The sequence below is a fragment of the Microcebus murinus genome, chromosome 19 (assembly GCF_040939455.1).
Source record: "Microcebus murinus isolate Inina chromosome 19, M.murinus_Inina_mat1.0, whole genome shotgun sequence".
NCBI lineage: Eukaryota > Metazoa > Chordata > Mammalia > Primates > Cheirogaleidae > Microcebus > Microcebus murinus.
This window is the reverse complement of record NC_134122.1, coordinates 12406993-12422506: the sequence shown is the minus strand read 5'-3', so window position 1 is coordinate 12422506 and position 15514 is coordinate 12406993. Positions and strand designations below refer to the sequence as shown.

The window sequence follows — 15514 nt, the reverse complement described above, 5'->3', positions numbered from 1 at the left end:
GTGCTTTAGTCTTTTACATCTTTTTTAAAACTGATTTTCATTTTGAAATGACTGTGAGTCAGGAAATTTCTTGTCCCTTTCACCCAGTTTTGTTCACTGTTTTCCTTTCCATAAAGAAGGCTTCTTTTTAACTGGACCAGACCCCTTTTGTTTTTATTTTCTATCTTTAATAGGGGAAAAAAACTCTCTCTTTATTTCTCTTTCTGCCTGAGCAATCGTAATTGAGTTTTCAAAATATGTAACTAAGTAAGTAAATAAAAAAGTGAGTGAGTCAGTCAAATGTAGTAGTTAAGAACTCACTCAGCTTATATTTAAATTCTTGTGCCTGCTTACCATCTATAAGAACTCAGAAAAGTTGTGGAGTCCTACTAAGCCTCAGTGTCCTCATCTGTAAAATGGAAGCGTGAAGCATCCTACACTTGTGAAGATTAAGTGAGCAGGCCAGGTGCCATGACTAATGTGTATAATCCCCGCACTTTGGGCAGCTGAGGCAGGAAGATTGCCTTAAGGCCAGGAGTTTAGGCTAGGAGTTCAAGATCAGCCTGGACAACATAGCAAGACCCCATCTCTACAAAAAATTTTAAAAACGTAGCCAGGCATGGTGATGTGTGCCTGTAGTCCCGACTACTCTGGAGGCTGAGGCGGGAGGATCATTTGAACCCAGGAGTTTGAGGCTGCAGTGAGCTATGTTTGTGCCACTGCACTCTAGCCTGGGCAACAGAGGGAGACCCTGTCTCTAAAATAAAAATAAAAGATTAAGTGAGAGCATGCATGTATATCATTCTACTTAATAACCTGGCTCAAAGTAAGCAATGGAAGTTAGGACGTCTCAGAAGTACATTTTCTTACTTTATCTATTTCACTCCTAATTTGGGTTTCACTTTCATCTAAAATGTCCTCTTCTTTCACTTTAATGAAAAAAATCTTTCCTCTGCTTAACTTCCTTTTTCTTTCTTCGTCTGAATTTTTCTTTACATCATAGACTTGGAGAGTTGGAAAAGCCCTGAGGTCTTCCCATGCTAATCTCAGCCTAACGCAACCATTTCCCAAACTTGGTGATGGGGGTGGTGGTGGTAATTTGCCCCCCAAAGGACATCTGGCAATGCCTGGGACATTTTTGGTTGTTATGAGTTGGGGCAGGTACGACTGGCATCTAGAGGACAGAGGACAGAGATGCTGCCAAACATCCTACGATGCATACGACAGTCCCCTGCCTCCCAAACAAAGGACCATCCAGCCCACCGCGTCAGTAGTGCCGAGATTGAGAAAACCTGCTTTAACGGAGGCTCATGCAGCAATTCTTGGTTTTCTATGTTAACTTCTGGCACTGCCTTGCTGCAGGTTGTGTACAGCTCTGTGATTGGCTGTAATCTAGGGAAAAGGAAGAACGATGAATTTAGAGGGATATTCCTGTTTGTCCTTCTGGGATGACAATGTGAAAATGAGTAGGCTACTTATATATTTTTAATATAAATTATATATACCATTTTATATGTTATATAATAGTTTAAGATATATAAATATTATGTATAACATAAAATTATATGTGGAATATATTATATATTAATATATAATCATATATAATATATTCTTATGGATTCTGCATATTCCATATATTCTAGTACATATAGAATATATTGTTATCTATTCTATATAGCCCATATTAAAATATATATACTTATAAATAATCTTATATATTATATATAAAAGATATGTATAACTTTTAGGCATGAAACTACAATATTGTCACATATTGATACTCACACATGTGGTTGTGCTAGCTTCCTAGGGCTGCACCACAGACTGGGCGGCTTAAACAACAGAATATATTGTCTTACCATTCTGGAGGCTAGATGCCTGAAATCAAGGTTTGGCAGGAGAATGGTTCCTCTGAAACCTGAACGTGGAGGATTCTTACTTGCCTCTTCCAACTCCGGGTAGCCCCAGCTGTTCCTTGCTTTGTGGCAGGATAACTCCAATCTTCACATGATCTGTGTCTTTGTGTGTCCGTGTCCCAATCTCCCTTTTTCATAAGGACACTAGTCACACTGGATTAGGTCCCACTCCAATGACCTCATCTTGGCTTGATTACCTCTGCAAAGACCCTACTTACAAATCAGGTCATATTCTGAAGCACTCGGGGCTTGGACTTCAACATACTTTTTTGGGGGAGACACAATGCAATTCTTAATGGTGGTCAAAGTATGAGCAACGGGTGCTGCGAAGCCACACACCACATTCATGAGCGGTAGCTTCCAGATGGGGAAGGGCAGGGGAATTGGTGGAAGACTGGGTTAGGGAGAGGCATGAGACAGGTTTACCAGTAATGTTTTATTTCTTGGGTAAAATAAAAACAACTCTGGAATTAATATGAAAAAAAGATCAGTATTTGTTAATGTTTGTTCTTGTATCCCTTATGCTTCACTGTTGTCTAATGTTTCTTTCACATTATTAAGACAGAAAAAAACCAAGGAGGCATTCGAGCTAGCGTTTTCCACTTGGAAGTGTACCTGACTGGGCCGTAAGGTGTGAGACTGTCTTTTGTGGAAGTCAAAGTCCTCTGTCTTCTGATTTCCAGGACAGGAGGCTGTGCCTGCAGTCAGCAATTTGGAATATTCAGACTTCAGACCAGCGTCAGAGATTATAACCCCTGTTATAGCCCAGCTCCTATCAACAGCCAGCCTGGGAGAAAACACAAGGACATGTGACTACAGCTGTTCCCAACCGCACCCGAAGACCAAGCTGGTTTGTGCAAAGTTTGCATCTATTTGGGACAAAGTGAGAAAAGTAAGGGTAAAAAAGTAAGTTTTCATAACACTAAATTTATTCAATTAAATGAAATGCCCTTCCTTTTCAAATTAAATTTTTTTGTGTTTTTTTATTTTATTTATTTATTTTTTTGAGACACAGTCTTGCTCTATCATCTGGGCTAGAGTGCAGTGGCATCCTAATAGATAACTGCAACCTCAAACTCCAGGGCTCAATTGATCCTCCTGCCTCAGCTTCCCTAGTAGCTGAGACTACAGGTGCAAGCCACCACACCCAGGTGCAAGCCACCACACCCAGGTGCAAGCCACCACACCCAGCTTATCTTTTTGTTTTTTATAGAGATAGGGTCTTGCTGTGTTGCCCAGGATGGTCTTGAATTCCTGGCCTCACGTGATCCTCCCACCTTGGCCTTCCAAAGTGCTGGGATTATAGGTGTGAGTCACCATGCCCAGCCCTGCCCATCCTTTTGAGATCAGGTTCCTCTCTCTTTTAAAAAAAATATCCATAAAATGTTTTATGCAATAATGGTGATAATCAATTGTGCTGGCTGTCATTGTTTTTTAATGTCCTTATTTGGCAAAATAAAATGTTGGTGACTCTAGATTCTTTCCTTCTCCCCCTCCATACAAAAACAATTAAAAAATATTTGGTTGATCTATTTTAACTCAAATAGATGATGGTTCTTTGGAACTAGTTAAGAGTTCCTGTAGAATCACTTTTATAGTCTTGACCGTGGGTCTTAAATGTGTATCTTTTATCATTTAGGGGATTGTTGGTGGCACAAAGAAACTTGATTTCATTTAGGTTGAAAGGTTAACCTTGTCACGTTAGGTTGAAAGGTTAACCTTGTCACGTGTTGACACGACAAAAAGTTCACCCCTTTAGAAGATAACATGTACAGCCAAAATGAGAAGTTGTGCCCTGTCTTTGCCTTTTATGGGGCAACTTTCTGCATTGGTGCTGGTCAGGTTTGGGGTTTTACAAAGCTCTTTTCTCTTTCCTGTCTTTCAGGTAATAAATGGCTTTAATTAGCAAAATTAAGGTTTTTTTTTCTTTTCCTTTTTTTTTTTTTTCAGACAGAGTCTTGCTTTGTTGCCCAGTTTACAGTGAGTGCCGTGGCGTCAGCCTAGCTCACAGCAACCTCAAACTCCTGGGCTCAAGCTATCCTACTGCCTCAGCCTCCAGAGTAGCTGGGACTACAGGCATGTGCCACCATGCCCGGCTAATTTTTTCTATATATTTTAGTTGGCCAAGTAATTTCTTTCTATTTATAGTAGAAACGGAGTCTCGCTCTTGCTCAGACTGGTTTCGAACTCCTGACCTTGAACAATCCGCCCGCCTCAGCCTCCCAGAGTGCTAGGATTACAGGCGTGAGCCACCGTGTCGGCCCAAAATTAAGTTTTGAACAGTTTACAGTCTGCATGTCTGGCCCTGGGGCAGGCGATGGGAAAAGGAGATTAGACACAGAATCATAGCTGGCCACTGTCTGCCGGCACACAGAGATCTAAAGTGTCCTTCGTGACAGCTCCATGATATCCCATAGTGCAGATGTCCTGTGACTGATTCAGCCCATCCCAGGTCGATGGGTTTTTGGGCAGTTTCCATTTGTTTGTCATTACACACAAATCAGAGCCCTTAGTGACCCTGGCTGAGTCCGTATGTTTTGTGGATCACTTTGGCGATGCAGAACAGAGCTCGTTGCCTCGACTTATTTTAGCTTGAGGTTGGAAGGACTAAGAGCAGCAGAGCAGCCAGATATATAGGCTGAGTGTGACTTCATCCATACTCTAGGGTGTAGTTTATCCCCTGAAGATTCCTGTATTAGCTGAATGACAAAGACAAGATAGTTATGACCCATAACTATCATTTGATAGTTACTCAAACCAGGAGGCCTTGCAACATCAAATAAGGAGTCCCCAATTAACAGCCTTAGAAGATACATCATTGCTCGGGAATGTGATTGAAAACCATTGACACAGTGAAGTGAGAAACCCTAAATGGGAGAGCAAAAGGAGAACTTAGAGTAAATAGTTCAATAGCCCTTATTGAGGAGGTAGAAAAATAAAAACTAAGAAAAGAAAAAAAAAGAGGATAGTACCCTCTTTGTGTTTTTTCCAAGGAACCAAGCAAAATTATCATTTTTTTTGAACAGGCAGGATATTCCATTTGCTCCTCTAATAGTTAACAGGAAGCTAGCAGTAAGCTTCTCATAAGGCTACTCCCTCTTCATTTGACATCAATATGAGACTATTTCCTTGTGGTCACTTCCTTCTCTCTTTCCCAATCCTTTGCTGTGGGCTTAGCTTTTTGTTTGTTTAGGAATTTGTTCCAGTGCAGGTGGTAGTGTTAGAGCACCCTCCAGGATCCGGTCAAATGACAAGACAACAGAGAACTGTACCAACAGATTTGAAGCTCATTGTTCGCTGATCACATATAACCTCTATCCATCCATCCATCTACCAATCTCTCTATCTATTCTATATGTATATATATCTGAGTAGCTATCAGACATTGTATGTATATAGACACACACACATGCATGTATTATATATATAAATCTGTCAACCATTCAAAACAGAGACCAAAATGATTTATATCAGTCAGGCTAGGCTAAGCTCTGCTGTATCAAAATAAACTCACTCAAAATCTCAATGGCCTATCAGATATAAGTTTATTTCTTGTTCATGAAAAGCCACTGTGATTTGGTTGGGACGGGGATGGAGTGTGCTGCATGTAGTCACACGGGAATCCAGGCTGGCAAACTCGTCCCCATCTGGAATGTCACAGGTTGCCATGGCAGGGGAAAAAGGAGCAGAAGGGTTAGTTCCCTTCTTCCCTTCCCTTCCCTTCCCTTCCCTTCCCTTCCCTTCCCTTCCCTTCCCTTCCCTTCCCTTCCCTTCCCTTCCCTTCCCTTCCCTTCCCTTCCCTTCCCTTCCCTCCCCTTTCCTTCCCTTCCCTTCCCTCCCCTTCTCTTCTCTTCTTTTTTTCTTAGAGATGGGGTCCTGCTATGTTGCCCAGACTGAAGCACAGTGGCTCTTTACAGGTGTGATCACAGCTCACTGCAGCCTTGAACTCCTAGGCTCAGGTGATCCTCCCATCTTCTGGAGTTGCGAGACTATAGGCATGAGCTGCTGTGCCTGAGTTTTTTGGGTTTTTTTTCTAGTTTTGGCTTGGAAGTCTCTTACGCTCACAGCCTATTGGCCAGAAGTGGCTGTATCCATTGCCTTACTGCAAATCTCCTTGCAGTGACCTGGAGGGGACTCCAGAGTCTCTTCCAGACTCGACTCCTGCGGCTTGTTCTGGAGTTGTTAGAGCTTCTGAGTGTTTGCTTGCTGGCATCCCTGAGTCCTGGCTTCATTTTGCTGTTATCTGATACCTTTAGAAGGGTTTTCATGATAAATTCTTTTCAGAAATTGATCCTGGGATAAAGTGTGGCCCTCTTGAAAACAGATATACTTCCTTTTTCTTTCCCCCACCCTCCCCCCACCCCACCCCAAATAGTGACTATTAGATAACATGTCATGATTCCCTTTTAGTCTGGGCTAATAAGCAGTTCAGGGCAAATTTTGTTTCTCAGTTACAGTTACCGTGTCACCCTAGGAATTTTGTAGGATTGCTCCTTCCTCCACCTGATTATATGACGTTTCCTCTTTTCTTTCCTTCCTTCCTTTCCTTCCTTCCCTTCCTTCCTTCCTTCCTTCCTTCCTTCCTTCCTTCCTTCCTTCCTTCCTTCCTTCCTTCCTTCCTTCCTTCCTTCCTTCCTTCCTTCCTTCCTTCCTTCTTTCTTTCTTTCTTTCTTTCTTTCTTTCTTTCTTTCTTTCTTCTTCGTCCTCCTCCTCCTCCTCCTCCCCTCCTCCTCCTCCTCCTCCTCCTCCTTCTTCTTCTCCTTCTCCTTCTTCTCATTCTTCTCCTTCTTCTTCTTCTTTTTTTCTTTTTAAGACAGAGTCTTGGCTCTGTTACCCAGGCTGGTGGTATGATGCAGTGGTGTCATCATAGCTTACTGCAGCCTCCAACTCCTGGGCTCAAGCCATCCTCCTGCCTCAGCCTCCCGAGTAGCTGGGACTACAGGCATGTGCCACTACACCTGGCCATTTCCTATTTCTTTAATCATGCCCTGGTTTTTGCATGATTTTTATCGTGCACTGACTCCTGTTTTGAAAGTTACCAGGGGTTACATTATACATAAATAGAAACAGTGATAAATAATAGCTTCCATTGAGTGGTTGCTTCCTTGATGCCGGCTGCTTTACGTGCCTTATCTCATGCATTCCTTACCACAATCCTATGAGATATTGTTGTCACTACTGTAGGGGTGAGGAAACAGACTAAGAGAGGTGAAGTGACTTGCCCAAATCCACACAGCCAGCAAATAGAAGCCAAACCTAGTTCCACCTTATGCCAACGGCTGGTTCCTAACCACTTTCATTTTATGGCATCACAGGCCAGGTGGATGGTGAATGCTGATTGGCCAGGCCTGAGTCATGTGACCACTGGGAGTGGGTCAGGAATGCCCTCGGCCCTTCCTGCATCCCCTGGAATGAGAGTAGGGGAGGGAAAGGATGCTCAGAGGAAAATCAGAGCCTTAATGCCAAAAGAAGGGGAAATGGCTAACAGGCAAGCAAAAACAACAGATATCTAGCACACTTAGAAATTAAAACTCTACTACTTCCAATTTGAAAATCTGCTTTGTGTCTATAGATTAGAACTTATGGAACTTATAAAGTCATATTTTCAAACCAGAAGGGGTCATAGTAGTAATTGTTTCCCTACCCAAGTCTTCTAGTTCTCATTAACTGTTCTTCCTTTGTGCACTGATACTATTAATAATTTATGCTTTGAACCATAGAACCTCATGTGCAACCAATGCTCAAAAAGTCCTTGTTCATTTCAATCCTTTGGTTCATTGCTCCCCCTCCACTCTCCAATTGACAGAGTGTATTGTTCAAGATATAAGTTTGACTGCATGTATCAAATAAGATAAAAGTTTGTCTGTCTCTCACATAATATTCAGAGCTGATATGATGGCTCTGCTTGGTGAATTCAACAGCAACCCATGCTCCTCCATCTGTTGTATGACTGTCCCCAAGGTGGATGCTGCCTTTGTATGAATGGCCCAAGATGGCGCACCATCATTTCCACATTCCAGCCCACAGGAAGTAAGGAGACTGGGATAAGGAGGAATAACCCTTTTTCTTAAACAGCACAACCTGGAGGTTATATGCAGTGCTTCTGCTCACATCCTTTCACCACTCTTATGTCCCCACCTAGCTGCAAGAGAGGCTGGGAAACATAGTCTTCATGCAAGGCATCTGTGTACCTAACTGGGAAAGAAAGGAGAACAGACACTGGAAGATAACCAGCAATCTCTGCAGGAAAGAGAGGGGGAAAAATCTGACTTTTTCTTTTCTTTTTGTTTTTCAGGCATTAAAAAAATATTTCTGTGTAACTGCAAATGCAGGGATGTTTTAACACTGGAGTGAAGAATCTGTACTTGGACCAGCATGTGTGCGTACTACAGGAATAACAGGAGTGAGGAAGATCAAGGTTACCATGACTATTCAGGGTCTCAGAACCGTATGCAGGGATATTCAAAAACTCAGGATTATCCAGATTTTCCTGCTCCTCTGAACAATCTAGATGACCCCAGCACCAGGAGAAATCCATACTCTGCAGGCTCCAGAATGAGTCCAGACTATCCTGTGTCTCTGGCAGAGGCAGATTATCCTGGATCTCCAAGTAATCCAGACCATCCTAGCACCAGGAACCATCCATTCTCTGCAACCTCTAGAATCAGTCCAGACTACCACAGATCTCTAGCAGAGCCAGATTATAATGAATTGCAGGGGAATCCATACCACCCAGGCTCATCTCCACAGCCAGACTCCCCTCAATCTCAACATCCTGATGTTGCATATTCTAGAAGCAGTGGAAACCATGCAAACTCCAGAATGAATCCAGATTATTTTGGCTCCTTACAAGAACCAGACTACCCTGGAACTCAGAGCAACTCTAACTATCCTGGCTCCAGAACCAATTTAAGCCATTCAGGCTCCAGAAGGAATCTAGAATATGCTGGTTCCAGAATCAATCCATACACAGACTCTCTGGGAGAGCCTGATTATCCAGGTGCCAAAAATCAGCCTAACTCTTCACGCTTTTGGGGGGAACCAGACTATCCCAGTGCTGAGGACTATCAGAACTCTCCAGACATTTGGGGAGAACCTGATTATCCAGATGCTGAGAATGGTCATGATTATGGCTCTTCTGAGATCCCAGAAATGACCAGGGGGTAAGTTTAGGTATATCCCTTCACTGGTAGTGGGGGCTGCGTGCCAAATCATCAAGTCAATGGAATTTGGTTGGTACAGTTTAGATTAGGGACACGTCTGATGGTTTCCATGACCTGATCTCATACCCTACCTGTATGAGTTTCTCTATAACTCAGTCCAAGGCTTAAAGTCCTTACCTGAACTTAATCTTCATCACCTCTTGCTTGGATCACCTTACACCCTCCCATTTCTTCCTAAACCAATCGCTGTAAGACATCTAGATTCCCACTGGGGTTTTTTTGTTTTGTCTTTTGGGGGGTGGGATAGGGTAGAGACCAGGTCTCACTATGTTGCCCAGGCTGGTATTGAACTCCTGGACTCAAGTGATCCTCCTGCTTCAGCCTCCGAAAGTGCTGGCTTGAGCCAATTGTAGGCTTGAGCCACTGCGCCCAGCCCCACTGGTTTGACTTGTGCCATATTGCCAGTGCGGTAAGGGTTAACACTTGATAGTCATGAATCCAAACATTTTAACCAGAATTACATCAACAGCAATGAGTTTTTATCAAGAAAATCTTTTGAAGGTCTAACTCCATGAAGTCAATTTAATTCCTCAATTAATTTTTATATAAGATATTTATACCACTTCTGATTTTTCCACTTTCATTTTTATTTTACTGAAATTTTTGTTGCCAGAATTGATTTATTTTTCATAAATACCTTATTGCAGATTGATATTCTGCATTGTTATTTTCCTCAAATCTTACTGATTATAGTTTTTCCCATTGGCAGTATTCTTTTAAGGCCATTTGTAAACATTAAGTCCAATTTTTCTGGTTCAGATGCTATGGATTTTGTTTAAATTTTGCCCGAAAGATTTTGATCTTCTGTCAATTTTTGGCCTTTGACAAATTTTACCAGGTACAATTCTAGACATTGATGGCATTAGTTTGGGTGGCTTAGTTCTATCAAATCTAATTTTTCCTGGGTTAAGTTTGTCTATGTTTATGTTGCAACAAGATGTGATTCTTATATGTCAGTTTTTTGTTTTAATCTCTGACAAATTTTAACATGTGAACTTTTTAACCGATATGAGTTTTATTTTGCATTGACTATTTCTGCTAGTAACATTTATGAACTTGATAAAAACTGATGCCTTATACTTATCTCTAGAAACAAGGATATGGGATTTGGGTGTGCAGTAGTCAAAATACCTTTAGGACCTAAATAGCATGGTTAACAGGACCAGGTCAAAAATGTCCTCCTCTGGTCCGATGGTAGTGGGTTATCAGAACTTATTAACATTAATGTCACTAAAGTTGGTATACAACCACCCGCTGCCAAATTTGACTGGGAAAAAAATATCTTCCTTGGTCTTGTCTCCCACTGCCTGATTCATCATTCCAAAACACACCTTTGATCCTGTTATTCCTCTGCTTTTCATCTTAACCTCTGGGAGAAAGGCCACACCGCTTCACGTGTGGAGCATTTATGAATGAGGGCACACTGTGCTAAGGTAAGATGCCAGCCAAAGACATGCCAGATGGGACTTCCTCCTATCTCTCCTATCCCCTTCCTGCCTTGACCCTCTACTCTAGATCAGTGGTTCTTGACCTGGGCTGATCCTTAGAATGACTTGGTTACCTGGGAAACTTTAAAACTAAAACAGATTCCTGAGCCCAAGCCTTCAGAACTTCTGATTTAATTGTCTGGGACAGGGCTTGGGAATTGGTAGATGCTGTATATATTAAGTTGAGAACCATTGCTCTAGATTAATTGATTTTCATAACATTTCCTTTATATATTCAGCTCTGGCCTTACACCTTTGTTTATGCTATTTTTTTGCCTTGGAATGCTCTCCTCTCAATCTCACTTGATTGTCTCTTTCTCATGTAGATTTCCCCCCACAACTCTCAGCCAGGATTCTCTTCTTTCTGTGAGCTCCTTGGGCCTGTCTTCTGATCCTCACCTGTTTCCACCTGTGTTATAATTCCTCACAGCTGTGTCTAAGAAGCTGTACCAGATTGTACCAGGAGCTTCTCAGGGGCAGATACGCCATGTCTTCACCTTTGTGTCCTCACCCCCTAGCCCATGTCTAACACATGGTTGGCATTGAGTCAGCATTTGAGGAATGAATGGGTGGGCATATGGATGGATGGGTGGATGGATAAATGGATGGATTGGTGGATAAATGGATGGATGGGTGGATGGGTGGATTGATGGATGGATGGGTGGATGGATGGATGGATGGATAGATGGATGGATAGATGGATGGGTAAATGGATGGATGGATGGATGGGTGGATGGGTGGATTAATGGATGGATGACTGTCCTTATCACACTATTGGCTGGATAGTGATCCATCATTTTGGGATTTTAGGGTGCTCAGCAGAACATCTTCAGTCCAGTCCTCATTTCATCACAGGAGTGATGGCCCCTTGGGCATCCGTAGGAGAGAGAATGAAGATTACCCTGAAAACATAGAAATGACATCCATGGAGATGATGAGTTCATACGGGCACTCTCTGCCAGGTGCTCCTGGAAGAGGCTATGGTAAGCATTGGTCATGTGAGGATCACATCCTGGGAGGTAAACTCCATGCACTTAAGGGTGTAATCATAAGGAGTCATCACAGCAGAATTGGTGGATCCTTCCCCCTCAAACACACCCTCCTTAGATACAGGAGTTGAGAACTCAGTGTCTAGAGAAGCCAATTGTCATCAATTATCAAAGAAGGCCAGGTAAGAGGTGCGGGAAATGGGGCCCTGTGTGTCCCATGCCTACCTGAGATAGCTGAAGTTCAGTCTGGCCCAGTGTGGTCATGTGGGAATGTGGTGCTCAGTGTGGTAAGATCCTCAGATTTTTCAAAAGAAGCTAGATATTTGGTTTTTTACCTGAAATCTCCTGATATCTATGTGCTCCAAAATAATTTTCACAAATTAAAAACACTGAGCTGGGCAAAAATATAAATGACTTTCTGGAGTACCAGCTCTGTCCTCAGGTTACTTAGAGCCTAAATAGGTAAACCAAAGTGGCACATCAAGACTAAAGGAAATTGGCAAGCAAACTATTCATATTTGAAACATCATGTTGTTCTCCTAATCTGATGTGGGGAAAGGTAAGATGCTTAGCTCTGGGAAACAAAGGAAATTCTAAACAGTACTTACCTTTCAGGAGGAAAAAAGGGACTTGTTGACTCCTAGGGGAAGCCAGTTCATTGTACAAGAGAAAAAAATCCAGGCAACGTTATAGGAATTTAGAGGCTGTGAAGGGCAAAAAGGAGAGGGAGTGTTGGGCCAAGAAGAGAACAAGGGATCCATGTGGAGGTGCCGGTGGAGGACTGATCAGTCTTAAAGGGGTTCATGGGGTAGGCTATGAAGAAGGCAGAGAAGAGTGGACAGGATGCATGCCAGGTGCTAATGAAAGGCACTGACAATTACACATGGGTATAGAAAATACTCATCTGGGAGCCCAGACATCAGCTGTTCAGCCCAGGGCTATTCTAAACCTTTATTCCATGCCTTCCTCAATAGGGTACAATAGCACTCCCAAAGGAAGCAAATTTGTTTTTGCAAGGCCAGAAAAGCATCTTACTCCTTTTACGTACAAAGCACAGATACACATGTAGTACATAAACAGATACACAGTCCATCTGTGGTATTGGAATTTCATGGAGGAGGGCAATGATGAAAAAAATATCTAAAAAGACCCTCTAGGGCAGGGGCCCCCAATCTATGGTGAGTTGTATAATTACTTAATTATATATTATAATGTCATAATAATAGAAATGAAGTGCACAATACATGTAATGTGCATGAACCATCCTGAAACCATCCCCCACCTCCTGGGTCTATGGAAAAATTGTCTTCCATAAAAACAGTTCCTGGTGCCAAAAAGGCTGGGGACTACTTCTATAGGAGACTGACAATGAAAAAAGATTGAGAGGCACCGACCTACCCTAATGCTAGTGGAACTAATAACACCAAGCATGTTTGGAGTGTTTCCTACGCCCTGAGGACTGCTGAGCACTTTGCTTTTATCATCTTGTTCAAGATGTACAATCACCTTTCAGACAGGCACTACTGCTCTCCTTGATTTAACAGATGGGAAAACAGGCTCAGAAAGAAACGTGCCCAAAGTCACCCAACTACTAAATCAACAGAGTCAGGATTGAATCCAGTCTCTCTGACCCAAGGCCTAACCTCTTATTTACACTGTGTTACTACTGGGTTGAATCCAGGCAAAGATGAACAGATTCCTGATCACCAGGCTCTGTAAAACATAGGAAATGAAAATGCTTTTGGGGAGAAAAAAAAGCAGTTGAGTGTGGCTTCCTTCTCTAGGCTCCTTTGCAAGACAAAGGTTGTAGCCCTTGGCAATCACTTGTCCCACTACACCAGATCCTGATAAACTATTTACTCCTTAAGAAGAATGTGTGTTAATCTATGTATCTAGGTGATCTTCCTAGTGTCACAGTGCCTGGCACTGAGTAGGCACTTGAGAAATGCTAACAGAATTAATAGCAATGGTTATCAGAGTTGTATCAGTTAGCCATTGCCACAGGAGTGCTGCATAACAAACAAGTCCCTGAACCCAGAGTCATGCAATAAACAAGCATTTATTTCTCACTTACACATCTGCAGGATTCGTTGGGGCTTGGCTGAACGAGGCTGAGTTTAGCTGTCTTGGCTCCTGGTCATGAGTTCTGTTTAGGTCTAGCGCCCTTCTTCTTGGACCTGTGAGCTACCTACAGCATTTTCTTCCTGTGGCATGAGCTGGAGGTAGCAAGCAGAAACACACAATGTCTTTAAAAGTCTTGGCTTGGAACAGGCACACAGTCACTTCTGCCATACTCCATTGGTGAAAGCAAGTCACAGGACCAAGCCCAACATCAACAGAGGGGGCCAAGGTGGGGGAAGTATAATGTTTGCTGAATAACAATTAATCTACCACAATAGTTAATATATATTAAGAGTTTACTATGTGCCAGGATTATTGAATCACTTTGCAAGTATTAACTGATTCAACTCCCCCAACAAGCCTATGTGAAGTTCCTAGTATGATCCCTATTTTAGAGACCAAGATATTGACGCTCAGAGATGTTAAGTAACATGTCTGGGCGCACACAGCTAGTAAGTAACAGGACCAGGAATCATTCCCAGGCAAAAAGTTTCAGAACCTCCTGCAGTGTCATTTTTTGTATGGTTCCCATCAAAATGTGGTCCGTTTTCTCTGTTGAGGTGTTTACGTTTAACATTCACCATAGGTTGAATAAAAATATATTGAAGTGTGACACTCTTGTGTCAATGCTGAGAGTAGACTCTGTGCCTGAGGAAATCATGCCACATTTCAAATTTATTCATGTATCATCATAATATGCCAGAGCTGGAAGGAACCTCTGCACTCACCTAGACAAGAATTTTTCGAACTCTGAGTTTAGCTCATTAACAAGTTGTGAAATAAATTTTTAAAAATGAAAAGTGGAATAGAGTAAGAGTACTTAATGGTGTAGTTTATGTAGTCAAGCAAAGTATTGTTTTGTGAAACTTATTTTTCAGTTCTGTATGTATAGGTGTGTCCTGGATCTCAATGTAACAATTATTTTTAGCTATGGCTTATCATCAAGTAAAAACCGTTGATCTAGGCTGATTATATTTAACAGCATCGTTTGTGTATTTTTATCCTATTTTCCACCCAAGTTATTATTTTTTTTAGAACAACTCATGACATGTAACCCAAGTTCTTAATTATTGGTCTGATTAGAACGTCACAGGCAAGGTCTCAGTTTTACCACCCATTACTGACCGTTATTGACACATCATAACCATTGCACGCTCAGTAACATCTAGTGCAGTGAGATTAACTGGCAATGTCTCCCTCCTCTTCCTTCCAGTGAACCCTGCTTTCGTAGGGGAAAGTAGTCCTGTCCATGCTTTTGAAAACCCACCGTTGTCTGAACGTGATTGGCACGAATCACCCCAAGGTAAGGCTTAATACACAGTGACCAAAGACCAAAAAGTGAATGCTGGAGAAGGAATGTGTGCAAGGCAATCTAGCTATTGCCATTTCCTCTTGGCCTCTGGTGCTGTTGCTGATACAGTACTTGCTTAATTTATCACAATGGAGTTTTCTTTTAGGCATATAGTTTTTTTTCTTCTGAGTATCCGAGTGTCTTCATTAGGAACCTTCTGGTTGTAAGTGACAGAAACTCAACTCAGATGGGCACTGGGCCAAGGGGAATTTATTGGCTCACGTTGGGGGAAGCGTATGGCGGAAACTTAAAGAACTGCAAGTAGAAATACCTTTCAGCACCTAGGACAGTGCCTGGGACGTAGTAGGTATTTTAGAGATATTTGCTGGTTTAATTCGTTGAATGAGTTACAGAAGCCAGTGCCACCCGGATTCTCCTGTTCTCCACCCATTTCTCATCTTTGCTTGACTCAGCTCCCCTGAAAGCTTGACCTTGTTCATCTCCGTTG

At 42.2% G+C, this 15514-nt stretch overlaps 1 protein-coding gene across 2 annotated transcripts in view; it reads left to right on the top strand.

Annotated features, from left to right (window-relative positions):
* The window catches only part of TMC5 (transmembrane channel like 5), a 73464-nt gene that overhangs the window by 18890 nt on the left and 39060 nt on the right, over window positions 1-15514 (top strand). For both annotated transcript variants that reach the window (XM_020281294.2, XM_075995136.1), the window contains 4 exons: window positions 2579-2801; window positions 8191-9058; window positions 11416-11588; window positions 14929-15018. In XM_020281294.2, the coding sequence (XP_020136883.2) occupies window positions 8271-9058; window positions 11416-11588; window positions 14929-15018 (1051 nt within the window). In that variant the 5' untranslated portion in view covers window positions 2579-2801; window positions 8191-8270. The remainder of the gene's footprint in view (window positions 1-2578; window positions 2802-8190; window positions 9059-11415; window positions 11589-14928; window positions 15019-15514) is intronic.